The sequence below is a fragment of the Trachurus japonicus genome, chromosome 1 (genome assembly GCF_045865225.1).
Source record: "Trachurus japonicus isolate A0001 chromosome 1, Traja_1.0".
NCBI classification, from domain to species: Eukaryota; Metazoa; Chordata; class Actinopteri; order Carangiformes; family Carangidae; genus Trachurus; species Trachurus japonicus.
The window spans coordinates 4,981,162-5,007,901 of NC_140907.1; the positions used below are offsets into that span (position 1 = coordinate 4,981,162).

At 43.5% G+C, this 26,740-nt stretch overlaps 1 protein-coding gene across 1 annotated transcript; it reads right to left on the reverse strand.

Moving 5' to 3' along the window:
- Positions 1-545: 545 nt before the first annotated feature.
- On the reverse strand, positions 546-17,140 carry LOC146991255 (protein Wiz-like). The gene is made up of 10 exons (XM_085797294.1): positions 17,063-17,140; positions 16,377-16,463; positions 14,285-14,770; positions 12,061-12,858; positions 10,996-11,349; positions 8,813-9,033; positions 8,537-8,708; positions 7,760-7,916; positions 2,007-2,206; positions 546-1,342 (listed from the first exon to the last, which is right to left on the reverse strand). Exons 2-9 carry the CDS (start codon positions 16,387-16,389, stop codon positions 2,038-2,040), a joined length of 2,370 nt encoding a protein of 789 aa, XP_085653420.1. The 5' UTR covers positions 16,390-16,463; positions 17,063-17,140; the 3' UTR covers positions 546-1,342; positions 2,007-2,037.
- Between the last annotated feature and the right edge of the window lie 9,600 nt (positions 17,141-26,740).

The following is a 26,740-nucleotide window of genomic DNA, read 5'->3' on the forward strand; positions in this document are numbered from 1 at the left end:
CAAGCCAGAAATATAGTGCATTTGGAAAGAATTCAGACCACATCTTTTTTTTCATGTTTTGTTATGTTGCAGCCTGATGCTGAAACCAAAAAACATCCAAGAGATAAATTGTAAACTCTCTGCAGTGACGCAACAAAGTGCTGTTTACCGGTTTTTCCAAAAAGGGAGAACTACATCCTGTTTGGTTTGGTGTAAAAGGTTCAATCTCAAATAGACGTGGGACACATCGATGTCTTACGTGTCTCATTGGGAAACAAAGTGATTTGGACAATGGAAAACTACAGGAGACACTTTATCACAAGTGGTGCAGAACCGATGTACAGGACCTTTGCTGCATGTCATTCCCCACCTCTCATAAAAAGTATAAAATAGCTATAATTATTATTAAAAAAACATCCAGATGTGATCAATATGAATGAAACTTTTGGTACAGTGAAATTCCAAACATTTATTTGAAAACCAGGCAGAAAAAGGCAATGTAAACAAGAGGATACAAAACATGTGTGAATGAGAGAATTACATGATGGATGGAAATTGCTCAACAATACTGGATGATATTAGAAACTACTAAGAGAAATGTATCTATTGCCCATGTGGACAACCTGTATCATGACTCTTCCAGAGAGAGCTGGGACTCTTCCGTGAAATTCAGACCGTTTCTCAACAATTTCTTCCAAACAGCCTAATGTCAGACCGTTTTCTTTTATAGATAAAAAGCATGTTTTATACAATACATGTTTATTGTCATGACTGAATTTACGTAACAAGTTTTTATAAAAACTAGTGTAAAAAGGCCAGAAACAGTTGGACACTAGAAGCTATAGAAGCACAGAAACGGTCAAAATGCCTGAGGCCTTGATTTTTAAGACGTTACCACTATATGGTATCAGTGTTGTGTTTTTCTAAAATATTTTCCATTTGATGGAAAAAAAAATCCATCTTTTCAGATACACTTAAAAATGTATTTTATAAAAGGAGGCTCAATTCAAAGGCAAAATGAAGAGGGATCCATTTTGTCTGGGATCATCCTCTCAGTGTGGAACATGTTGGTTAAGAAAAGACACTGAATCACGTTTAAACACTTTTGACATTTGTACAAATGGAAGGAATGTGTGAACAGGAGGAGGAAAGGACCAATCATCAAAATACGGAATGTACTTAAAAAAAAACAAAAAAACAGTGATCCAACAAATCATGTAGATTTCACCTGAGTAGCTGGTTTTCTGCTGCTTTCCTAGTGTGACTCATGTTTATCCTTTCCATGACAAGAATGTCTATTTAGCAACAGACACTTCATCTTGACTCTGATGTGACAATTAAAAATAGAAATGATGACCTTTTGTAGTAGTCTACTTGCCAAAAATGAGTACCCGGAAATGTTGAGTACCCCAATGTTTTATGTTAGAAATATATAGTATGGGTCTCCAGTATTCAGAAACTGCCGGATGCTAACTTATATATATTGGGCAATTAGCACAATTGACATAATTAGCATAAATTACCATAGTTTCCTATATGGGCAATATTTCAGCAAAATTGACTTGGCTGATCTGGGCAATATTGGAGTGGTTTTAGGGGTTATTGATGATGCTGAATCCATTTCTGACATTTTCAAAATTCAAAATGGCTGTCTAAACCGGAAGGGACCAGATTGAAATCCATCAAAATCGGCCCACTGGCGGTTTAAATCTGGTCACTACCGGTTTAGACAGCCATTTTGAATTTTGAAAATGTCAGAAATGGATTCAGCATCATCAATAACCCCTAAAACCACTCCAATATTGCCCAGATCAGCCAAGTCAATTTTGCGGAAATATTGCCCATATAGGAAACTATGGTAATTTATGCTAATTATGTCAATTGTGCTAATTGCCCAATATATATAAGTTAGCATCCGGCAGTTTCTGAATACTGGGGACCCATACTATATATTTCTAACATAAAACTTTGGGGTACTCAACATTTCCGGGTTCACAATGGGGCCCTATGGGCTGGCAAGTAGACTATAGTGTAACCTGAAGATTTAGATTTGGAGGACTACACAGCGACCGGATCCACCAGTGCTGGAGCTGCCACTGGAGCTGCCACTGGTGCAGCAGGTGGAGACGCTTTGCCCTTGTAGCCCAGTGACAGGATGTGTTTCTGTAGGTGTGTGATCCACTGCTCTTGAACAGACAGAGGTCCATGGAACACTTCTTCACAGAACCTGCACAGCAAAACAGAGAGAGATGAGCGACATGAAAATATTTAGTAGGGCTGGGACGATATGCTTTTCTCCCGATTCGATTCTTCTACGATTTTTTTGGAATGGCGATTCGATTTAAATTGCGATTCTACGATACTGCCGATTCTCTCGATTTTTAGTCTGCATTTTTAACATTTATCTGCACACAAATACTGTAGAAGCCTATAAATTAACATACTCCATTATAAAGTGAACTTAAACCCTTTTCAAAACCTGTACTCCCTGTATGTAAAAAAGGCTAACAAATGCACATTGCACAATATTTTTAAAAATTCCAAAAAATCAAAAAAAGAAAAAAAAAAATTTTTTTTTTTAAAATAAATCGATTTTTGAAAGAAAAAAAAAATCGATTTAAAAATCGTCAAAAAAGATCACGATATTTATGTGAATCGATTTTTTCTCCCACCCCTAATATTTACGGTCCATAAATTATTAATATTATTATAACCTTTATTTAAACTCGGAAATATATTGAGGAGCAACCTCATTTACAATATAGCCGAGACAAGTACAAAACATTTGAGGACAAGACACAACACAAAATGTTTGAAACATACAAGCATATCCGAAATACCAAAAAGTAAGAGTGACAAAGATAAATTGAAAACAGAGAAGTCGAGTTAAAAACATGAGCAGTTGGAGTTAAAATAAGATCCAGTTATAGATTTAAATTGTCCTAATGATAAAAGTGTGGTAAGTTTCAGATGGAGTGTTCCAGGTTGTAGGTGCACTGGACTTTCTCTTACTTGCCATCACTGTAATTATAGTGAATGACAGTGTGACAGTGAATTGGGAATGAGTTTTGTTGTCCAAATGAACAACATGGCACTGCACAGGTTTTCCCTTCCGTTTCTGCTCAAGTTGATGTTAGTTGTTCAGCTAAATCACAGTCAACACAGTCTGACTTTATTTCCCAGTTCAGACCTGGTATTAAAGGTCCCATATTATACTCTTTTTACTCAATTTCACTCAGCTGTCAGATGTCCAACTAAACTGTATTCGAAATGTAATGCCCCAAACTGATCCGTGGTCCTGAATGTCAGCTGTCTAAAAGTCGCTCAAAAGAGCTCTACTGAGAACAAGCTGTTTCTGTGCCTGTACCTTTAAGTAACATGGCTACTGTACACGGCAAAGATTATTACCAATTTATGACTTAAAATTGGTCGGTATTTCATCAATTTAGCTCAGGAGTTTCCTGCTGTGCACTGCAGCCATAGAAATAGACATGGTAGGCGTTTTATGGCGCTGAGGGGCCGGCCTCACTCCTGTCGTGACATCACCACAGGAGCTGAGTCTGAACAGCCTGTATGAGCACCGTTTTACCAGTTGGTGGGCTGCAGAGTCGATGCAGGACCCGTTTGCTTTCCTCATTGTAGGAGTTGGTACAGTGGGTACTAGTTTCATTTGGACGATTTCACGCGAGATTCACGCGTGAGTGTGAGAGTCGCGCGGATTTTTCAATGAGAAAAATGTGACAACAGCAGCTACAGTATACGTCTCACTCTCTTTTTTCGGTCCTCAGTCTCGTCAGCTCCAAACACACCTGTCTGTGTTTTTAAAATGAGCGAACTACTGTACAGTAGTGCCACAGATTTCTCATTCCCCACCTTCTTTGATTGAGTGTTGCTGGATGATTTCTCGTGAATGAACGGGCAATAGCCTATGTCACTTTCGGGCTGGGCGATAAAACATAGGATAACCTGAAATAACTTTTCCTCGATAGAAATAGGCTACAAGACGCGACCGATACATAGTTGATAGGTTTCATTCATCCATGTTTTGACAGTGTGTGTGTGTGTGTGTGTGCCGAGCGGACCCGTTTAGAGAGACACGCGTCTGTATGGGACAGACTTTTATTTAATTTAGAACAAACCTTATGCTCAGCAAAAATGGAAAATATATAGTCTAATATCATAAAATGGTTCTGTTGTTTGGCCACTGTTTAAAATAGGTCTGGTTGATCCAGAGCAGCATTCACTTACAAGTTTAATCAGCACCAATTAAACTTCTTCTAAATAAACGTAAACATTCAAGAACTGGGTCTGGTCGGACCACGGGCTTCTTTTTTTCCTCTTCTTCTTCGTCACAGGAGAAATGAGGTGTGCGCTGCGCTGCGCTGAACTCGCTTCTCTCTGACGCGTCGGTGCTCTGTTTGTGACTTGTCTGCTGCCTTGAATCCGCCTTTTATACGTGCGCGTTCAGAAATTCACAATAAGACAAACCAGGGTTGAGTTACTGAGTTGATAACCAGCGTTGTGGTACCGCTGATCCAGAGTGACAGTGTTGTGAAAATCGCTATGAACTGGTGCTCTGGTTTTTAGGTGCTCTGCAATCTCATAGTTTCAAAGAAAATGGATTGATTGATTTTTACTTAACGAAATGAAACGAAAACAATATTATATTAATATATTGTTGTAACTTTAGAAAATATAATCCAGGGGGAAAAAAGGCTTTCAAACATGGACCAAAACGGCTCAGATACGCACTACACATCTTATGAATGTGATGTAAAGTATATAACTTCATTTTATATATATATATATATATATATATATATATATATATATATACACAATGTGTGTGTATATATATATAAATTTTAATGCAACCTCTAAAACTAGAATGAAAAATATTTTACTATCTTCCACCTTCTCGGCTCTATTGAAAGTAATGAGCTTAATAGGCTAGACATATAAAGTAAAGTAAAGTATGCCTTTATTCATCCCACGACGGGGAAATTCGCAAGTTACAGCAGCAGTACATACAAACACACTCACACATGCCATGCACACTGTGGTGGACTGGTAAAAAAATATTAGCAATGACCAATAGGTGTGCTTGTAATAATTGCTGTGACGACAGCTGGACACAATGTAACACATTAGCGACACATTAACATCCTCTTTATCTCTGACCAATGGGTGTGTTTGTGGATACTTCACTCAAGTACATTGTCAGACAGAAGTCCTGCCCCCCACAGTACTTCAGCTGTTTGCTTTGAACAGAAAAACCGGTTCCTACAGTAGCTCTCCTCACACTTTTCAGTTCATAGTCTAAGTGAAGAAATTTCGTCGTGTTTCATGTAATAAATTTCACATGTAAGGGGAGCTGAACATACAGCCTCCATTCAGAACTCCAAGACACATGTGCCAGACGCACAGAGGCATGCGTAAAACACAGATTGAGACCACTTCATGATGTTTAGTTTTTTTTTTAGTTCATTTTCGTTTCTTTTGGATTTTTGTGCGTATTACTGAGCCGTTTTGGTCCATGTTTGTAAGCCCTTTCCCCCCTGCATTATTTTTTCTAAAGTTGCAACAATATAGTAATATAATATAGGCATGGCCTATATTGTTTTCGTTTCATTTCGTTAAGTAAAAATCAATCAATCCGTTTTCTTTGAAACTATGAGATTGTAGAGCAATGGGGTGCTCACCATTAACAAATAAGTACATTACAATATCATGGAAAAGTCAATTTCCAGTAGTTCAACCCCAACCAAGTATTGAGTGCATATAGATGGACATAGTTTTCAGAAGGCCAACATTTCTATATTAAAAATGCTTAAAAAAAAAAATTCCTTTGCAATATTTCCATTTTGGAGATACTGATTTTTAGGTCTTCACTGAATGTTAGTCATAATTATTACTATTAAAATAAACTGAATAAATAAAGACATGGGATGTTTCATTCAGTGTGTCATGGACATATAGGCCTAAATAATGTGTTAGTTTCACTTTTTGAATTGAACACATTCTACATCGCGGAGGTGACGTCTTTCCACTTAGGGCTTCCTTCACCTCTGAAACGGGGCAGAGCCCCGTGGAAACATCTGCCTGACACAGCAACGTAGGAACCGTGCATGTCCGCGGCTCACAGCTCCACGGACATGCACGGGGGAAAAAACGGCGTTGCCGTAGCACCGACTGCACGCGGATACGCGCCGCTTTAATGGGCGTGCATGTCGCGCGTCTACATTGGAGGTAGGCTGTTATCAGTGTAATCAGACGCAACCATGAATGAGTTCGCCTCAGTTTCATGTGATTGTCACTGTCAGCCTGTTAGAAAAACATTTTACTGACCCCAGCTGAGACGCTGAGACCCCCCCCCCCTCCCCAAAACAAAAACTCTTCGGATCTGAACGATTCACACAAGTCACCTAATTGGTCATGAAAAAAGCAAGTTTCGCTTTTCGGCACGCTGTTTGCATCCCTGCTGTTAACAAAATCAGCATCTAATCTGTCCCTTCAAATTGTGTGTTTGGAGCAGCTGCTGACAGATGTGTATTAATGCTCCGCTCGTGAGTCCAGCCGCATCGGGTCCAGGCTGCTGGCACGGACGAAGCAGCTTAGAAACTAAACGAGCGATCGTGGGCTATGAGTGGATTGTTACATTCACCAGAACTTGCAGAAAATAGATATGAGACAATTTACTCAAACTTGGAGCCAGACCCGGCCAGGCTACAGGAGAGATCAAAAATATGGAGGGGTCCAGGACCCCCATGAGAACCACTGATCCTGTTGAACGTAGGCTACTGTAACCACTGTGATACAATAAAAAACAACAACATTGATCTGATTGACCGGCGTAGCGGTCCCTCTCTCCATTCACTCTCTAGCCCTCTCGACCACAGCTGCAAATGAAGTAGCCTATGGCCTATGAACAGCGCCACTCTCCATTGCAGCTACGTTGTGGTCAAACGTGGAATTATCCCAAAATCTTTTGAGCTGCATCTCAGTACGATGCTTCCACCTAGTGGCTACAATGTGACCTACAATTTCACGCAACGCATGAATCACGCTTTCCGTGAGGGAAACGTCCAAATGAAACTAGTACCCAGTGTAGGCTCAGGGAGGATCAGTTTATGTATGTAGAGACCAAAAAAAAAACAGTTTTTCATAATATGGGACCTTTAACATCTGTCTCCTCGAATTCAATCATACAACTGATTACTAAAGTGCTAGTCTTTAGCAGAGGGAACGCGAAAATGTGTCCTGGGCCACAGCGAGGTCCACTGAAGGACCGCCTAATCCACAGATGTCCCCTAATAGTGCCACCAGTTTCATCATCAAACCAAAATATTCTAGCGTTTCAATTTCAGCTGCGGATTCACTCAACCCCTTAATGACAATGAATGACAATGAACCCTTCTGTCACAGTCGGACTGGCTAAGAATAGCACCCAGGTTTATTTGCATTTCAAGTAGGGAAGCGTGATTTAATCACAAGTGGTCACTGGAGACGTGGGCGGTGCTTGAATCACCTGAAATAGAACTTGTTAGTCTGAACAGGGTGTTATTCATGAAGCTGGATAAGGTTTCCACTGTGGAAAATACAGGAACCTAGGACCTGTCTCCACAAATCTTACTGTCCAGTCTGAGCTGCCTTACTTTCTGTCAAGGACATGACTTGATTTTTCAGAAACACAAACTCTGTTAGCACTGTATCCTACTCTATAGGTCACTAAAATACAACGGGAATGTGATTCTTTATATTTTGTACTTTATAGACTGACCTGCACTTGAGGGAGTAGACCTTGCCCACCAGCTTGACCAGCGGTGTTAGTGGGGGCTTTGGTAGCATAGCGGGGATGCTGCCAGACCGTGATGGCTGCTGGGAGTTGGAGTCCTGATTGTCCACCCTACGAACTACATGTCTTGGTAGATGGACCCCTGAAATTTCAGAGATGTTACAGTAACATGCAGAAATAAGTATGTAGATGTTTCTATCCATAATAACAGTGTGTCTGTATCTTCAGGGTATATACAGGAATCTTGACGTTAATTTTAATACCTTTTTAAGACTTTTTCAAGACCATCGCAATATTTTTCAATACCTCACCGCCACTTCAAGCTGTAACCATTTACATCAGTGACACTTTTAACGCAACAGTTTTAGTTTGTGATAAAGACTATAGATCATTATGGTACAACAGAATTCAAAATAGGCTGGGATAATAAATCAAAGGCAAAGTTTATTAAAAAAAAAAAAAAAAAAATTAAAAAATTAACATTTTTCCACTCTCAAAAAACAAAAACAACAATCTTCTTTTCTTTTTTATGTACCTGTTCATCTTAAATTCACACACTTTCACAATGTTTTTTAGGACTCAGACTCTTGGACAGCTAATTCAGAAAAAATACCTTCAAACTATAAGACTTTATAAAGTTGTGAAAAGCCTTTTTAATACTTTAATTTTCCCAAAATTGATTTATCACCTTTTAATACTTTTGAAGACCCCCCGGATACCCTGATCTTGCTACTGTATCTATCGGAGTTGTTTTTATCTTACCCCTTGACTGGATGTGGGTTGAAAGAGAGCGTGTGTGGCCGTGTGACTGTCTGGATGAGCCGGCTATGATGCCCAGGTCCTCTCTGTCTGCCCTGTGCTCAGGCTTAAAGCTGCTGCCAGGCACAGAGTCAGAGTCTGTGGACAGGCAGGGTGAAGCAGCAGCTCTCTGAGACTGAAATCAATTAACACATGGTAAATCAAGAGGAATTTCATACATGTTTGAGTGCAAATCAGTCTGACAGAGATTTATTTTAAGCATATTTTAGCACAGCCCACCTTCTTGATATAAAGGTCTCCCATACGGTAACGTCGGTTTATTGCTGCCACTTTGGCCGGGTCCTTCCGGATCAAATCACTGAGGAGCTCTATTGGCGAACTCACTCCGTCGGCCTTCCATTCGATGATTCCCAGCTGTCGGAGGTGGGCCCGCGCATGACTGGCCAGGGCCTTGCGGTTTTCAAAATCAAACCCACAAAGCTCACAGGATGTGTCTGGCACTAAAGAGATGAGAAAGTTGAGGCAAGTATTAGTCACGCATTACCAATTTAGTGAGTTCCACATATCAAGAGCTGATTTTTTTTTTTTTTTTAACTCTTAACTTTTAGAAAACCTACAAATGGAGCAATTTGTTACTCTTTCTGTTGCTATGTTGGCCAACGTTACCATCAAGAGCCATTTACTTAGCAGTCCGTGACTCCGGCCGTGTTGGGTCCGAGATTCAACAAGCCGGTATGCCGGTCGGGTTTTACAGTTATTACCGGCAGTAGCTACGCCCGTTTATCAATAAACACAGTGGATGAGGAGGGTGAGTGACTGAGCTCAGGCTGTGTGGGGGGCGGCGGCGGTGCGGGTCTCTGACTGCAGCGGGACAATCATGTCTCTGCTCCGTGACACACTGAGCGCTGTGGGACCGGGGCTCGCGGCAGCACCCGCTAAACATTGAAAACAGCGGTGATACGTGCTTCCACGTCGAGTTCAACAAACCAGAAACGTCTGGAACAACACTGGAAAAAGTCGCTTTTCAAAAAAAAAAAAGAGAGAGCGAGAGAGAGAGAGAGAGAGCGAGAGAGAGAGAGAGACCGCCGTGCCGTGTAAAAACAACAACAACAACAACAAAAAAGTGTCACGTGTCATGACTTCCTGTATGTGGCCCTTCAAAATAAAAGCCCTATAGCCTTTCACAGTTCAGTCATTGATTTTGACTTAATTTTGACAAGACAGTACTCCAAATGTTGTTGTTTTTTCCTGCAACCAATTGACCAATGAAAATTTGGCAGCCCTAAGTTATATATTATATAATATATGTAGATATATTACTTAAATTAATAAAATTGTAAAACTTTATAAAAAAAAAAATAATCGGCCGATTAATCGGTTATCGGATTTTTTCCCCCCTAATAATCGGCATCGGCATCGGCCCCAAAAAATCCATATCGGTCGGGCCCTATAAAATATAGAAAGTACTGTGCATATTATATAGGATCATCGCTAGTTTTATAGCTGTGGACTATGCGGATCCACCACTATGTAAGAAAACATTTTCTTCAGTGGCACAAGCCTCTTAAAGGAGAATTCCGGTCATTTTTGACCCCTAAATCGTTGTTCTGATGGTCACCCAGTGTTGGTTGGAGCAAAAAACGCCACTAAAATTGATGCAGGCAAACCAGAGTTACACCATGGCTAGACGACGCTAGCGCTAGCGACAACGCTAACCCATGGGGGCAATTCTTTCAAACACAACAAACACTCAAAAATCAAATATCTAATCCTTATGACACACCACTGAACTCATATAGTGCACTGTATAAACAGTTTAAACTTTGTGTTTTTGCATGTAGTCACTCACCTCAGACAGCCGAACTCTGAAACATCCTGGAAAGACATTACTATCCGATCGCAGAGCGCCTGCTCTCCCCGCCACAGAAACAAACACTTTTTCCTTGTTGTGATGATTTCTTTACTAAAATAAACGGTGGAGCAGTGCAGTGGTAATGTCCAAAATATCTCTGACCGTTTATTTTTGTAAAGAAATCATCACAACAAGGAAAAAGTGTTTGTTTCTGTGGCGGGGAGAGCAGGCGCTCTGCGATCAGATAGTAATGTCTTTCCAGGATGTTTCAGAGTTCGGCTGTTTCAGGTGAGTGACTACATGCAAAAACACAAAGTTTATACTGTTTATACTGTACACTATATGAGTTCAGTGGTGTGTTATAAGGATTCCAGTCATGTACCATAGATATTTGATTGTTTTCTGAGTGTTTGTTGTGGTTGAAAGAATTGCCCCCATAGGTTAGCGTTGTTGCTATCCCTAGCGCCGTCTAGCCATGGTGTAACTCTGGTTTGCCTGCATCAATTTTAGTGGCACTTTTTGCACCCCCCAACACTGGGTGACCATCAGGACAACGATTTAGGGGGAATCCTCCTTTAACTGTTGCTTTAGAGTGGTGTCAACTACTCACCAGTGTGTGTGGCTGCACTCTTGCCAGCTGGGGATGTTTCTTTTATGGAATAATCAAGAGGGGTGGTACAACTGTTGGAGGCCGGTTCCCTCGTCTGGGAGCCATCCAAGGGCCGTTTGGAGCCTTGAGGGGTCCATGTGGCTTTTCCTGATGCTGAAGACGATTTCTTGCCATCGTCACCATGCAACATGACCTCTCTGAGGAGGTCAATTGGCGATGTTTTGATGGACCAGGTGAGGCCCAGCTGACGGAGATGAGCGCGGACGTGGCAAGACAAGGCTTTGCGGGTGTCAAAAAGCTGACCACAGAAGTCACAGAGGACTGTTGGTGGGGAGTGGACGTCTGTGGAGGACACTGAGGGAACAAATGCACATTGTGATGTACATAATATAAATCATACAGTGTACAAATAAACACAAATCAGTATTATAATTGTACCTTAAGCTGGGGTAGGCAGGATTTGTTTTGAAAACAAGCCTACAGCCCCCGGTATCTTTGACCAATCAAATCTTTCCCTTCAACCAATCAGGAACCACCAGACCAGAAATAGATTTGATTGTTCAACTGGGAGCTGTAGGCTTTTCAGGCTGCTGCACACAGAGACATAGAGAAACACTGTGATCGCCCCAAACACACAGACCTTTCCTTGATACTAGCACGGCGGAGCAGAGCCGCGAGCTGCTCAGAGCTACGGAGGCTAACGGAATTTCTTGGTTTTTCCTCATCAAAACAACTCTTTCTGGTAACGTTCTGTTATTATCTCATAGCGTGGTGAATGAGCAGGTCACAACTTGTCCACCAGAGCGTTGTGGAGTTGTTGGATTGTGTATTTGATGAGTTTGATGAGGGTAACCAAGAAATCCCATTAGTCTCCGTAGCGTAGCTCTGAGCAGCTCGCGGCTCTGCTCCGCCGTTCTAAAAACAGCTTGCACCGACAATTAAAGGTAACGAACCTACTGCTATGACTATAGGGATTATGGCAATGCGCCAATTTTCCAAAATGTTATAATATTTCTTTAATTATTTAACCAGCCTATGCTAACCATGTATGGCTGCCAGATTTACCTGTATTAAAAGGCTTTGAAGCGTCAGCAGTGGGGGACTTCTGCATGGGAGAGTTGCTGAGAGTGTCGGAGGATTTTGGTTGAAGAGAGAGTTCAACCTCCTCAGGCTCAGGCTTGGGCTTCCTGAGGAGGGGGTCTACTGCTAGCCGAAAGCCTTTCTTAGCCTTCGGGGCCTTGCTGAAAGCAGACTGAGGAGACTGAGGGGTCTTTCCAGGACTTGAGATGAAGGATGTGGAGGGAAGTGGACTCCGGGACCGGTCCATTGTTGGAATCACTGCTGGGGCAGTAGAGGCCACAGCAGATGAGCTGGATGTCCTGTTTGTTCTGGGGGGGTGCATAGCTTCTATCATGCCACTGCTGACCAGTTCCCTGATGGTGTCGACCGCAGAGGTTTTCCCCGTCAAGTCAGTCACCCCCATCTGACGTAGGTGAGCTCGAGCATGGCTGCCCAGGCCTTTACGATTCTCAAATTCCTCCCCGCACAGGAGACAGGTGCAATCCTCTGACGTTCTCGGTCGTTTGTTGGGGGGAGCCGCAGATGGAAGGGACAAGTCGGAGGAACGTCTGGAGGAGGACTTGGGGGGGCTGTTTGAGGTCTGTGGCCTCTGTTGCTCACTGCTGATAGGTTTGAGATCCTCCTCTTCCATAATCTGGTAAAGAAAATCAATAGGGCTGCCCTTGATGTCACTGTCAGGGATTCCAATCTGTCGCAGATGGGCCCGAGCGTGACTGGACAAGCCCTTGCGTGTCTCATACCAGCAGCCACAAAGCTGGCAAACATGGACCTCATCATTGGTGTCTGAAAAGTATGGGAGAAAGGCAACATGTCAACAGGAGACTGAGGCAATATATTTTCCTAAAATAAGAATATTACATCTGAAGACTCAAACTGTCTTTCACATACAGCTGCACACCTCACTTTTTCTTTAGTTTAGATAACGTCTTTCTGTCTACTGTAAAACATCTGTCCTCCCGAATTTAAAAAGGGATACGCCAACATTTTTTTTCGTGTCTTGCCTCACTCCCGAGTCCATGACAAGCAGATAGACACCATCCTTTCGACTGTGCGTGCAGTAACAAAGGAGATAGAGCCCGCATCGCCCGTAATTAGCTTAGCTCAAATACTGGAAGTGCATAGGTAGTGTTAGCCTGCCTCCTACCCGAGCCAAAATCAGCAGCCAGAAGCTGATTTCATTTTAGCTCTAAACTCTGTAAATATATCACTTTATCGACATTTAAAACATTTTTAGGTGAGAAAGTAGCCGTTTAGATCAGCAGTGTGTCGTTAATTTGTCTAAATACCAGCCAATTCGGCGCTACTCAAGCTAGCCGTTGTGACCAACACACTTCCGGTTACTTTTGCAAAAAAACACCCGATGCCCTTTACATACAGAAAACCATGACGATACAATTTGTGCTTTTACTTAGGAAGGAATAGGAAGCTAACCTACCCTCTACGTAGCTAGCTTGAACCAAACTAAACCGTCTTTGCTTGAACCCTCCGTTTTGACCGATCTCGTCCCGTTACCGGCATTTGACCGCTCAAGATGCCTTACCGGAGAGTTTTGTCAGCTCTGAGACGAAGATCGGCCCGCCGGTTTCCATTTAGAGTTGCTGAAGAGTTTCTCTGATGACTTTAGGTGGAGGCAGGCTAACACTACCTATAATAATAATAATAATAATAATAATAATAATAATGATACATTTTATTTGTAAAGCACTTTTCTTAAAGTAATCTCAAAGTGCTACAGAAACCAGAAACAAAATAAACAAAAGAAAAATCAGACACGTTAAAATCAGCAGTGGATAAAACAGCTAAAGTTGGAGATTAAAGTGCAGAGAGAGAAAAAAAAACATCTAGGGACGACCTAGGAAAGCCTGTCTGAACAAAAAAGTTTTAAGCCCTTTTTTAAAGGTGACTACAGACTGGGGTTATGCACTTCCAGCATTTGAGCTAAGCTAATTACGGGCGATGCAGGATCTATCTCCCTTGTTACTGCACGCACAGTCGAAAGGATGGTGTCTATCTGCTGGTCATGGACTCGGGAGTGAGGCAAGACACGAAAAAAAAAAATGTTGGCGTATCCCTTTAAACAAGTGAAGACCATAGATGTTATTAATTTGAATAAAACACCACAAATTCAATGAAAATAGTGATCATTAACTGGATTTGCAAAAATAGAAAGTAACGATTATGCTATTTTCAGGCAACACTTAAGCAATACCTAATGTAATAGGAGCATCGGTTTCCAGTGGTGCCCAGAGTGGTTTAGTTATGGTCTGGTGATCTGAAGAGGATGAGCTGCTGCCTTCACTGAGCCTTAGAGAAGATGGAGGCGACTGCAGGACAGTGGTTGCCGATTGTTTTAATCTAACTGGAGATCCTTGATGATCCATTTTTTGTGGTGTAGTTGTGACTCTAACCGCTGCCTTGTAAGAGGAACTCTTTTCCTCTGCTACTGAGGGAGTGGCCTCTTTCTGGGGTGTGTTTTTGAGGGAGACCGCTCCAGTTGTAGAGGAGTCTGCTTTGAAGTTGGGGAGGGAGCCATCCCTCTCCTGGATAAGCTGGTAGAGGAGCTCTATGGGAGCACCGCTGCTTTCTGACAAGGTCACACCGAGCTGCCGTAGATGTAGGCGAGCATGGCTGGACAGCCCTCGGCGTGTCTCAAAGAATGTCCCACAGACTTCACATATGACTGCCTGTTGAGATGCTGTGGGGAAGATCAAATGAGAGGCTGTCACCACAAATTATGTCTCTAGTTATGAGACAAGCCAGATCTCTCTCTCCCGACATCTACAATCTGCAGCACATCTGTATCACTCCTGCATGGAACTCATTGGGATCAATTCTCTGTGAGGTAACATGAGGTTTCTAACGACTGACCGAGTTAAAGCAAAAGTAAGCGGAATGTTTGCGTTAATATAAGTCTTAAATAGTTATATGTTCCAACAGCAATCACTTATATAGAGTGTTTGGTCTGAAACACGGGTCTGTCAGTCACTCTGCTCTGCTGTAAGCCGAGGAGAAAACTTTCCTTGTATCCTACAAGCTTTACCCAATGAGGAGAGAGAACAGCATAAAGGGGCGGTCCTCTCTGTGTGCGCAGCCAAGGGATGCGCGTGAATGTGGTGACGTAGGACGAGGGCGGGGACTGTTAACTCCATCGGCTGACAAGAAGTTAGCCAAAACCACCGGATTGCTTACTTCTGCTTTAACTGACACTTTTTTTTTGACTGCATTGCACATGGCAGCAGAAGCTTTGAAATCGATACTAATATTTACTGGTTACAGGAACAGTGTTAGCCCTACTACAGATTCATTACATCTCTAGGCCAAGCCTTGAAAAGTGATACTTTTCCACAATTAAAAGCTTGTGGTGAAATGGAAGATAAAGGTCAGTCATCCTCCATGTGCTGAACTGAGGCAGCTCACAAGCACTGAGGACTCATCCAGTCACGTACCTCGAAAGGCCTGGGTGATTCCTTCATGTCATCGGACTGTGTAATGCCACAGTCCAATTTCAGATCTGCACATGTGTGACAGAATTGGTACAAAAACCACCTTCTATTTTAAACTACACATGTCAGTGCTCCACACTGCCCTTAAATGGGGGCATTTTGCCCCTAAAATTTGAGGCAGGGCAAGTAAAAGTGAATGTGGTATGAATTAAAGCGTCTTTGGGTCATTGAAAAGCGCTATATAAATTGAATTAATAACAATAATAATAATAATAATCTACTTTAGTGTGTTTATTTCGGTCTTGTAAGAACAAGTGCATGTGCACTGTTTTTTTTTTTTTTTTAACACTGGAAACATGGAAAGGGCCTTCCACCTGTCATTACAGGTAGAAGGCCAATGTGTGTGAGGATCATGACTGAAAAGGAAATGTGAATATTTGCCTTGCAAGTCAGTTTACAGTGTGCGGCCCTAAATTTTCTGCTTGTGCTCCAACAATTTTAAGTTGTGGGCCACTGTGTTCCTAGTTTTTAAAAAAAAGTTAGTCTGGAGCCCTGCATGTGCCAACCACAATTTTGTGAATATGCACAGAGCATTTCATTTCACGTCCCATGACATTTTCCCCTTGGGCTGCTATGTCAAATTTGATTTCTTCTTCAGGAGATGGATAAAAGTGCACCAAACCATCTCTTTTAAGTAAAGTTGCATATTTAAATGAAGCATGTCTCCAGAACTATGCAAGCTACTTTAACTGTTTGAACTGTAGTTTAAAACCTGATCTGGTCACAATCATAAGATGGTGAGGCTGGTGACTGTGTCAGTGACATAAACAAAACGTCAGCATTCACAACTTCCCTCACCTGGTGAATCCATGGCTGCTGTGTCTTAGTTTGGAGGGACTGACGGTCTGGTTTCCTGCAGATCCTCTCAAGACACAGATCTACAATCTGAATTTAGTAAAACGGTTAATCAATCTCAGGGAAATAATAATACCTTTGTTCACAACAACTTATAGATGATCAGACATAGCTTTTAGCTTTTAGTTAAGCAAAATTCAATGCAAAAATAAAGGTAACTTTACTAGTTTACAGTACACAGACTGATGCAGTAATAAAACAAACCTGTTGCTCGGACAGTCAGTTTTAAAACAACGTGATACGATCATGAGCTCGGGATGAGAAGTAACGTTAGCCTGTGGAGAAACATCTCTACAGTTGTAGACTGAAATTTGACATGTTGTTCACGTTTGGAAAAACTTCTGTAAATGAAACTCCAGCTCCGCATTTCAACAAAATACCTCTTAGTCGAGAGAAAAGCTTTACAAAAAAACAAGGAAAAAAACCGTGAGTGACTGGAGCATCTTCTGAAAACAGCAGAAAGCTAACTGGAGCTACCTCTGTTCAGCCCTTTGTATTCCTGAAGCGTGCTAACGATAGCTACGTGCCCGCAACAACTACGTTACTTGTCAAAAAGCGAGCAGATACGCGTGTTACACCTTCAGCTGTAGATCTAACCAAGATTATTACGATCACATTAAAGTACTCACCTAGAAGCATTCACCGACTGCCTCAAAACATCAGTCTCACACACGGATGTGACTAGCGGAAGTAGCTACTGGTCGACACGGTCCCAGTATGCATTTCTTTTTCATAATAAAAGCCCCAAGGATCCACTAGGACTGTTGCAGGTGATTATGTGCCCCCTAGTGACACTCCACAGAAAGGCTGGGCGCTCCGTAAAATACCAATAGGCCTATACTTTATCCATACAGCACCCAATCAAAAAGAAAGAAAGAAAGAAGGAAAGAAAGAAAGAAAGAAAGAAAGAGGTTCAAGCCAACAATTGAAAATCATCAATAAAAAAAATCAAAATATGAAAAGATGTAGCCTAACGCTAAATTAATAATCTAAATTCCAATCAAAGAAAAAAAAAAAATCAAATAAATAAGTGCAATTATAATAAATATAATCTGGAATTCATAGTAGTGTCCGTAGCCCCCCCTCGAGATCTGCTCGTAAATTATTGTGTACTTTTAAAATTAGACGAGACCATGAATAACAAATATTCAAGGAGCATATCCACTATTTATTGACAGAATAAAATCAAGGTAAAACAGCAGGTAAACGTCAATAAAAATGGTGAAACCAAGGGGCTGGTAAAAAAAAAAAAAAAAAGGCCCTAAAAGCCTTATGGGAAGCTAACTGAGTTTCTTACTCTGTTTTTGTTGTATTTTATCATATTTTTTCAATTACTGATTCTGTGAAGAGAAAATTTTTTTCAAGTGAAGATCTTTTTTCGTTGAAGTGGAGAAAATCTGGGGTGTATCACACTATTCCGGCTGAGTTGAAGAGGCGTTTTCGTGGTTGCCATGCTGGTGCAGGTTTAAAGGCAAGGAAGTGGAGATACAAGCCCATTCTGCCGTCTGTCATCATGGGGAATGTCAACTCTCTGACCAACAAGAGTGATGAGCTGGAGATTGGTGAAGACTCAGAAAGTTTACCGTGAGTGCAGCCTGATGTGTTTTACTGAGACCTGGTTGAATCAAAACATCTCTGACTCCATTGTGGATGTACCTGGCTTCACTCTCATACGGTCAGACAGAGATGCTAAGGCAAGTGGCAAGAAAAAAGGAGGAGGTCTGGCCTTATTTGTGAACCATAGATGGTGTAATCCTGCACATATTACTGTCAAAGAGAAGATGTGTTGTCCAGATATTGAATTATTGACTGTTGGAATGCGGCCATATTATGTACCAAGAGAATTCAGTCATATCACAACAATACTTGTGTACATCCCTCCCAAGGCAACAGCTGATGTTCCATGTGAAATACTGCATGAAATGGTTGCTAGGATACAGACAAAACATCCTGAGGCACTTATTATAATATCAGGTGACTTCAACCATGTTATCCTCTCCTCCCACCTGACTGGATTCACACAGTTTGTTAAATGTGCTACCAGAAAAAACAAAACCCTTGACTTGCTGTATGCCTATGTAAAAGAAGCTTACAGAGCCACTGCCTTGCCACCACTGGGCAGGTCAGATCACAACCTGGTTTGTCTGCAGACCTGTTACAAACCCTGTGTGCAGAGGGAACCTGCAACTACACTCACAGTAAGGAAGTGGACACCTGAGGCTACTGAGGCTCTGAGGGACTGCTTTGAGTCTACAGACTGGAATGTTCTGCTACACTCGCAGACACCTAACAACACATCCACTGACACTGATGAGATGGCAGAGTGTGTCACTGACTATATAAACTTCTGCAGGGATGTGGTGTTGCCGGTCAGAACAGTTTGTTGCTTCACTAACAATAAACCGTGGATCACAAGTGACATCAAAAGCTTCCTAAATAAGAAGAAGGATGCTTTTAAGATTGGTGACTCAGTCTTGATTAAGACAGCACAGCAGGAACTGAAAGTGAGACTAAGGCAAGCAAAGAGAGACTACAAGAAAAAGCTGGAGAGCAAACTACAAAATAATAACATCAGGGAGGTCTGGAGAGGAATGAGGACCATCACTGGATACAAGGAGAGAAATAGGCAGCCTGAGGGAGATGTTGACCTGGCAAATGAGTTTAACCAGTTTTACAACAGGTTTAATATAGCCTCTTCTCCCTCACTATCACCACTTGGCGGTCCTGCTCCTCCTGGCGGTCCTGCTCTACTGGCGGTCCTGCTCTACCTGGTGGTCCTGCTCCTCCTGGCAGTCCTGCTCTACCTGGCGGTCCTGCTCCTCCTGGAGGTCCTGCTCTACCTGGCGGTACTGCTCCATCCGGCGGTCCTGCTTCCGGTGGTCCTGCTCCTCCTGGCGGTCCTGCTCCATCCGGTGGTCCTGCTCCAGCCGGTGGTCCTGCTCCACCTGGCAGTCCTGCTTCCGGCGGTCCTGCTCCTCCTGGCGGTGCTGCTCCATCCGGCGGTCCTGCTCTACCTGTCGGTCCTGCTCCATCCGGCGGTCCTGCTTCCGGTGGTCCTGCTCCTCCTGGCGGTCCTGCTCCACCTGGCGGTCCTGCTCCATATGGCGATGACACTCTACTCTCCCTGGAGGAAGTGTCGGCAGAACTGAGGAGACTGCGTCCTGGCAAGTCGGCTGGCCCTGATGGTGTTTCAGCTAGACTCCTTAACACTAGAACCGCCGTGAGGTCATTTTGACCTCTCTCGCTTCTTAAAATGCGCGTAACTCTGTTTGCGTAAAAACCCTATGTCTCCCAGTCGGTGACTTTTCCTAAAAGTGTGTTCTACATCATCTTATGCGTTTTCACGGTTCTAGTATAAAAGAGAACGAAAAAAAGAGTGATTTTACCTAGAACCGCCAAGAGGTCATTTTGACCTCCATTCATTCTAATGCAAAAATGCTAAATGTACTGCATTTATATAGCCATTATATATGCAGCCAGACACACAGTTCAAAACACTTTATGGTAATGCTTCACATTCATATACATACACATACTTTACCAAAAATAACAATAGTCGTTGCTACGCAACCACAACTCTTTATTTTTCTATTTTTCGAAAAGTGTGTGTATATAAAAAATTATAAAACTGATTTTCCAATCATTGCAATCTGGGCTAAAGAATGTCCATTTAGTCACTCAGTTTGTCAGTTTGTCAGTTAGTTAGATAGTTAGTTAGTCATTTTGACCTCATCCCACAACACAACACGAGTTCACATATTAGAAAGTTGTCAAACAGTTAAAACAGGTGTCAGACAGATAACAAATGAACATTACTCATAAACATTGAACATAACAATGTCAGTCCCTTGCTCTCATGAGAAATGGACATGAATTCAGAAATTTGTAACAATTTTGAAATTTTTTATATACACACACTGTTCTAAAAATAGAAAAATAATGAGTCGCCTATATTGGTTGCCTAGCAACGACTGTTGTTATTTTTTGTAAAGTATGTGTATGTATATGAATGTGAAGCATTACTATAAAGTGTTTTGAACTGTGTGTCTGGCTGGCTATATAATATATATGGCTATATAAATGCAGTCCATTTACCATTTTTGCATTAGAATGAATGGAGGTCAAAATGACCTCTTGGCGGTTCTAGGAGTACATGGAATGTTGCTTATTCTTATTCTAATTCTTCTTATTATTATAATTCATATTATCATTGTTAAGATTACATCAGTGACAGATTTCCTTACAGTGTGATCGTTAGGCCCCATTCACATGGAGCGCCTGAAAACGCGTGCAAAATGTTTTTCAAAGTGCTTCCGAGCTCGCGTCTATGGTCGCGTCTGCCGTTACTAAGCAACCAAAAGAACCTGTCAGATTTTTACGTGTGCTTCTGTCATTTAACCAGGAATTGAGTAAACACAGAGCTGATCAGATTTCAAGCACCGTGAATCCCTCTCAGCAGCTTCACTGCTCGATCTGTCTGTCAGTTTGAATGGAGGACTCACCGCCGTGTGGAGAGGAGGGAGGCAGGCGAGACGTGAACTCCCTACCTTGTGTCTAATAAAAGTTAAAAATGCGGTTAAATGTACTGGTATCACACTGCTGCTACGGCAGCTATGGAGTGGGAGGGGGAGAGGGAGCTGCTGAAAGCAGCAAGCACTGAGCCAGGCTGCTTGTTGCTGCTAGTGAAGCAGTTCCGTGCAGCTGATTCTGATCACATGACACGCGTGCGGCATTCAAAAAGTTGAGATATTTTCATCTTGGTGCGCCTCGGACACGCACGGAAAAAAAGGCGCATCGCACCGCGTGCGCGGTTACATTGAAAACACTCGCGCAAAAGACGCTCCATGTGAATGGGCCCTTACTGAACATTATGTGTAAATCCTCTCTCCACACCTTGGAGATCCAATAACAACTTTTATACCATGGTCTGGGTGAATCCTCGATTCTGATTGGCTGCGGGGTGTCCATTAAAAAGTGATAATGGACACCCATAAAGATGTTCCGGTCATATTGCCTGATTACGTTCTAAATATTACTGCGCTGGCTCAAACGCTTGTTGGTAACCATGGCAACGGACACTCGGACCATAACAACTTTTTTTCAGCGCATCACGGCACTGGAGTCTGTAAACACACAAGCGGTAAGAAGTGCACTGGCCGTCTGAAATAATACTTTGTCTCACGTAACATTTAAGCCGTCACCTCACCTCCCTTCACTGATCAACTACCAGGCTGTGGCAGAGTCACTGGCTACACGCTGCGGTCACAGTGGGTCCCTCTTTTTTTTTTCTTTTATCGCCGACGAGTGTTATTAAATAGTCCGCTCGGCTCAGCCGCTTAAAGACGTATGATTTTAACGGGAAAAACAACATTAAATTATAAGTAATTGATTTAATATGTATTTATCTCGTAAGTGACCATGGTACAAGCAGGATAATGCCCTTCGAGGTGTCCGATTACGATACGGGAACGTAGATCGACCGGTAAATCAAGAGCTTTGCCTTTTGGCTCAGCTCCTTCTTCACCACGACGGACCGATACAATTACCGCACCGATCCGCCTGTCGATCTCGCGCTCCACTCTCCCCTCACTCGAGAACAAGACCCCAAGATACTTAAACTCCTCCACCTGAGGCAGGAACTCTCCCCCGACCTGGAGGGTGCAAGCCACCTTTTTCCGGTCGAGAACCATGGCCTCGGACTTAGAGGTGCTGATTCTCATCCCAGCTGCTTCACACTTGGCTGCAAACCGCCCACATCATCTGCAAAAAGCAGAGATGAAATCAAGTGGCTCCCGAACCGTACCCAGTGGTGTAGTCGAGGGGGTACGCCGGTATACGGCGTATACCTACTTATTTTTCAGTCAGGATTGCGTATACCCACTTCTAAATCCCCCCTGATGCGCACAAAGGGTTAACAGTCGGTCTCTGCTAGAAGTCCCGCCTCTAACCTGAATATCGATCTCCGATTGGCTCTGCCGTTTCTCGCTAACGTACATGTGATTGGCTGTCCCCGCTGTCACTCCGTCTGCTTGTAAAAGTTACCTGCTCGTTGGTCGGACGGGACAGGAGGTCACGGTGCTTGAATCTGCAACCGTGAATGTAAGTTGTCAACATGTTCGGCTTTTGTTCTGCCTGGGTCACGTTAGCTAGACGGATTTTAACATCAGTGGTGTCATGTACATGTGTTTCTGTCTGTCTGTCTGTCTGTCTGTCTGTCTGTCTGTCTGTTTGTTTGCATGCGTGCGTGTGTGTGTGTGTGTGTGCGTGCGTGTGTGCTCTGCCTGTGGGTCTGTGCTTGGTAATAAGGATGTCAAAGAAAAGGAAAATGGACATAAAACACTTCTCTATCAGTGAAAGTGTAAGTTACTTAAATGGTATCTAACTGTAGAGCCTCAACAATACAGATAATGAATAAAAGCCAATATTTAAAGGGATAGTTCACCCTAGAATGATATTTCGCTCATTATCTACTCACCCTCATGTTGACTAAGGGCTGGAAGAATTCTCAGAGTCCACCGTCCCTTCTCTGAGTTACAGGGGGTCTTGGCGTAGCAGTGCATGTCCATATAACGGTTGCAAAGGGACACCAGAGCTCTTCGTAAAAAAACACACACAAAAAAACATCCAAATACCTCCATGATGCTCGTATGTAATGTCCGTCTTGTGCTGAAGCCCCAAATTGCGTAATTGTCCCGAAAAAAATTAAATAAGTCTATATTTTAAGCTTGTTTGTAGCGGAAGCTTCTCGAAGCTCCTCTTCCTGGTCCATCCAAATCTCGCGTGATTGGCAGTAACCTCACTGACGCCGGCGCAAATCACGCGAGATTTGGACGGACCAGGAAGAGGAGCTTCGAGAAGCTTCCGCTACAAACATGCTTGGAATGTGGACTTATTTCATTTTTTTCGGGACTGTCGCTACCCGATTTGCGACGCTACCCGATCTGTGACAAAACTGCCGCCATCTTGGACAGCTGCCTACGGCAACTCCACTTGGACAAACTTCATTTGGGCACTGCCCGATTTGCGTACATGCTTAAAGTTCTGTGAATTTAAAATACGGTACTGTGAAAATGATTTAAAAAATAAAATAAAATAAAATAAAAACCGCGGAGGTCCGTCATAAGACAGCCGCGGCAGACTCGTTTATTCAGTGAGTGTTGTGGTAGTTGTGATTGTTTGTGGTTGTAATGGTGATGAGGCCGGCGAGAAAAGAGGACAGTAAACATTAAAAGTCCGCCTCTGTTCCTGTTTTCTGAGCATCAAGATCCAGACCACCACAACCAACCCTCAATTTACATTACTAATAAAGTATTTGAAAAAAATAAATAAAAAGATAAACCGTCTCTGGCGACGCACATAGGGCAGTGATCCTAAGTCAATTCAACTAAGTTTGTCCAAGTGGAGTTGCCGTACGTGGCTGTCACAAATCGGGTAACGTTGCAAATCGGGGTTACACCCCGCCTTTCCGACAATAGACTTCCATTCATCGTAATAGCGGGGTTTTCTATTTTTTCTAAAGACCCCGCTACTCCGAAAAGGCTATTGGGGGAAACCCCCAGTGCTCAGTGCGCATTGATCCTTTTTTCCTTTTTGGGGTCAAACGGATCATGTGCATAATTAACTGCAAAACAAGCAAATACTTCATATTAATGACATATAATGTTCATTATGCTTAGCCTGTCTAGCCTCTACCTGGTCTTTTTACTAAACTTAACCAACTCCTTTCTTCATTGCCTAAGCCCAACCAAAGCATCTCCCTCAGTCAGCACGAGCGGCGGCTGCAGCAGCCTCGCGCCCCTGTGAGCTCAAGCCGGGTTCAGCCGCGCTCGAGCGGAGCAGGGGGGGAGAAAAAAAGTGTATTTCTATTACTGTGTGGAGATCTCCAACAACAGAGTCGGGGAGAAAGCAAGTGGGACAGATCTGGGGGGGACTGTGTCGGAACAGCGGTGTTTCGAAGTGGGGGTATTTCGGAACAGCGGGGTGTCGAAATGGAGGGGTGTCGGAATGGAGAGCTGTCCCCGCAAATCGGGTAGCGACAGGGACAATTACGCAATTTGGGGCTTCAGCACAAGACGGACATTACATACGACCATCATGGAGGTATTTGGATGTTTTTTTGTGTGTGTTTTTTTACGAAGAGCTCTGGTGTCCCTTTGCAACCGTTATATGGACATGCACTGCTACGCCAAGACCCCCTGTAACTCAGAGAAGGGACGGTGGACTCTGAGAATTCTTCCAGCCCTTAGTCAATATGAGGGTGAGTAGATAATGAGCGAAATATCATTCTAGGGTGAACTATCCCTTTAATGGCAAACACTTTTTTTTTTTAAAAAGTTATTTTTACTACTAGCTTATTTCCATGTAGGCCTATCCTTTGTGTGAAAGAGAGCAACTGTTTAAAAAACAAAAATAAATAACATTGGTCAGGAAAAGGCCTAGAAAAAAACCTCAGATTCCAGATGCTCGTGTAGGCTAATTTTATACATTTTGGGGGAATAAATGACACATAAGTGTGTGAAAGTAAAATCCTTTTTTCCTCTGGCAATAACTGTAGGCCTACCACCAAGCTCTATTGTATCCCTAATGTATCTGTTCATATGTCATGCATCAACATATTTTTGTCAGGTGACAGACAGTAGAGAGGCTGGAGTAGATGGAGAAGGAGAGACCATAGGAGGTAGAGGAGGAGAGGCTAGAACAGATGAAGGAGGAGAGGCAGGAAGAGGTAGAGAAGGAGAAGCTGGATGAGGTAGAGAAGGAGATGGAGGAGAGGCTGGAAATTCACAGGTGAGGTTAAATAACGATGAAAATTTAGAGTATACCCACTTCTCCAGGGACCACTACACCACTGACCGTACCCCGTCCGGCCCTTGGCTGCACCTAGAAATTCTGTCCATAAAAATAATGAACAGAACCGGTGATAAAGGGCAGCCCTGCCGGAGTCCAACACGCACCGGGAACAGGTCTGACTTACTGCCGGCAATGCGAACCAAGCTCCTGCTCCGGTCATACAGGGACCGTACAGCCCTCAGCAGAGGGCCTCCGACCCCATACTCTCGGAGCACCTCCCACAGGATGCCATGTGGGACACGGTCGAAAGCCTTCTCCAAGTCCACACAACACATGTGGACTGGTTGGGCAAACTCCCATGCGCCCTCGAGCACCCTGCGCAGGGTGTAGAGCTGGTCCAGCGTTCCACGGCCAGGACGAAAACCGCATTGTTCCTCCTGAATCCGAGGTTCGACTATCGGCCGAATTCTCCTCTCCAGCACCCTGGAATAGACTTTCCCCAGGAGGCTGAGGACTGTGATCCCCCGGTAGTTGGAACACACCCTCCGGTCCCCCTTTTTGAAGAGAAGGGACCACCACCCCGTTCTGCCAGTCCAGAGGCACTGTCCCCGACTGCCACGCGATGCTGCAGAGGCGTGTCAGCCACGACAGCCCCGCAACATCCAGAGACTTGAGGTACTCAGGGCGGATTCCATCCACCCCCGGTGCCTTGCCACTGAGGAGCTTCCGGACTACCTCAGTGACTTCAGCTTGGGTGATGAATGAATCAACCTCTGAATCCTCAGCCTCTGCTTCCTCGACGGAGGGCGTGTCAGTGGGATTGAGGAGATCCTTGAAGTATTCCTTCCACCGCCCAACGATATCCCCAGTCGAGGTCAACAGCTCCCCTCCTCCACTGTAAACAGTGTTGGCGGAGCACTGCTTCCCCCTCCTGAGGCGCCGGATGGTTTGCCAGAATTTCCTCGAGGCTGACCGGTAGTCCTCCTCCATGGCCTCCCCGAACTTTTCCCAGACCCGACTATTTGCTTCCGCGACCGCCCGGGCTGCCGTCCGCTTGGCCTGCCGGTACCCGTCAGCTGCCTCGGGAGTCCCCCGAGCTAGCCAGGCTCGGTAGGACCAAGGGGGCAGTTGTCGGTCTGAGAAGTGAAGCTCACTTCCGCGTTCAAAAAACTGCAATCCCCTCGGCTGTCGCTGGGGGCTGGCTCCAGAAGGGAGCAACTCCAATTGAGCCCCATGTTAAAATAGCCGATTTTACAGCTTAAAAAAACATATTTACAGCCTGGTACATTTTATTTTTTTGGTCTCAACCGATAGTTTCTACCCCCGCACACACTCTGAGGGGGGTGATTTTTTTTTAAAACTCTACCGTTTTACTATTATTAGGTTTAAAGTTCTGGCCAATTAGGGCGCAGAACCGTTGAGTGACAGGTCCGGAGACCGCTGCTACGAGGCCAGTGGGCGGGCCCTCGGCCGGCTAACGGCTGCACCGCTCCAAATATGGCAAGTAGAATCCAACA

Excerpts from the sequence above, each read along its gene's own strand:
- LOC146991255 (XM_085797294.1), bottom strand. Across the intron at positions 9,034-10,995 it reads GAGTGCAGCCACACACACTG|TGCCAGACACATCCTGTGAG; the intron begins GTGAGTAGTTGA and ends TCATCTCTTTAG. Across the intron at positions 2,207-7,759 it reads GTCTACTCCCTCAAGTGCAG|GTTCTGTGAAGAAGTGTTCC; the intron begins GTCAGTCTATAA and ends TTTGCTGTGCAG.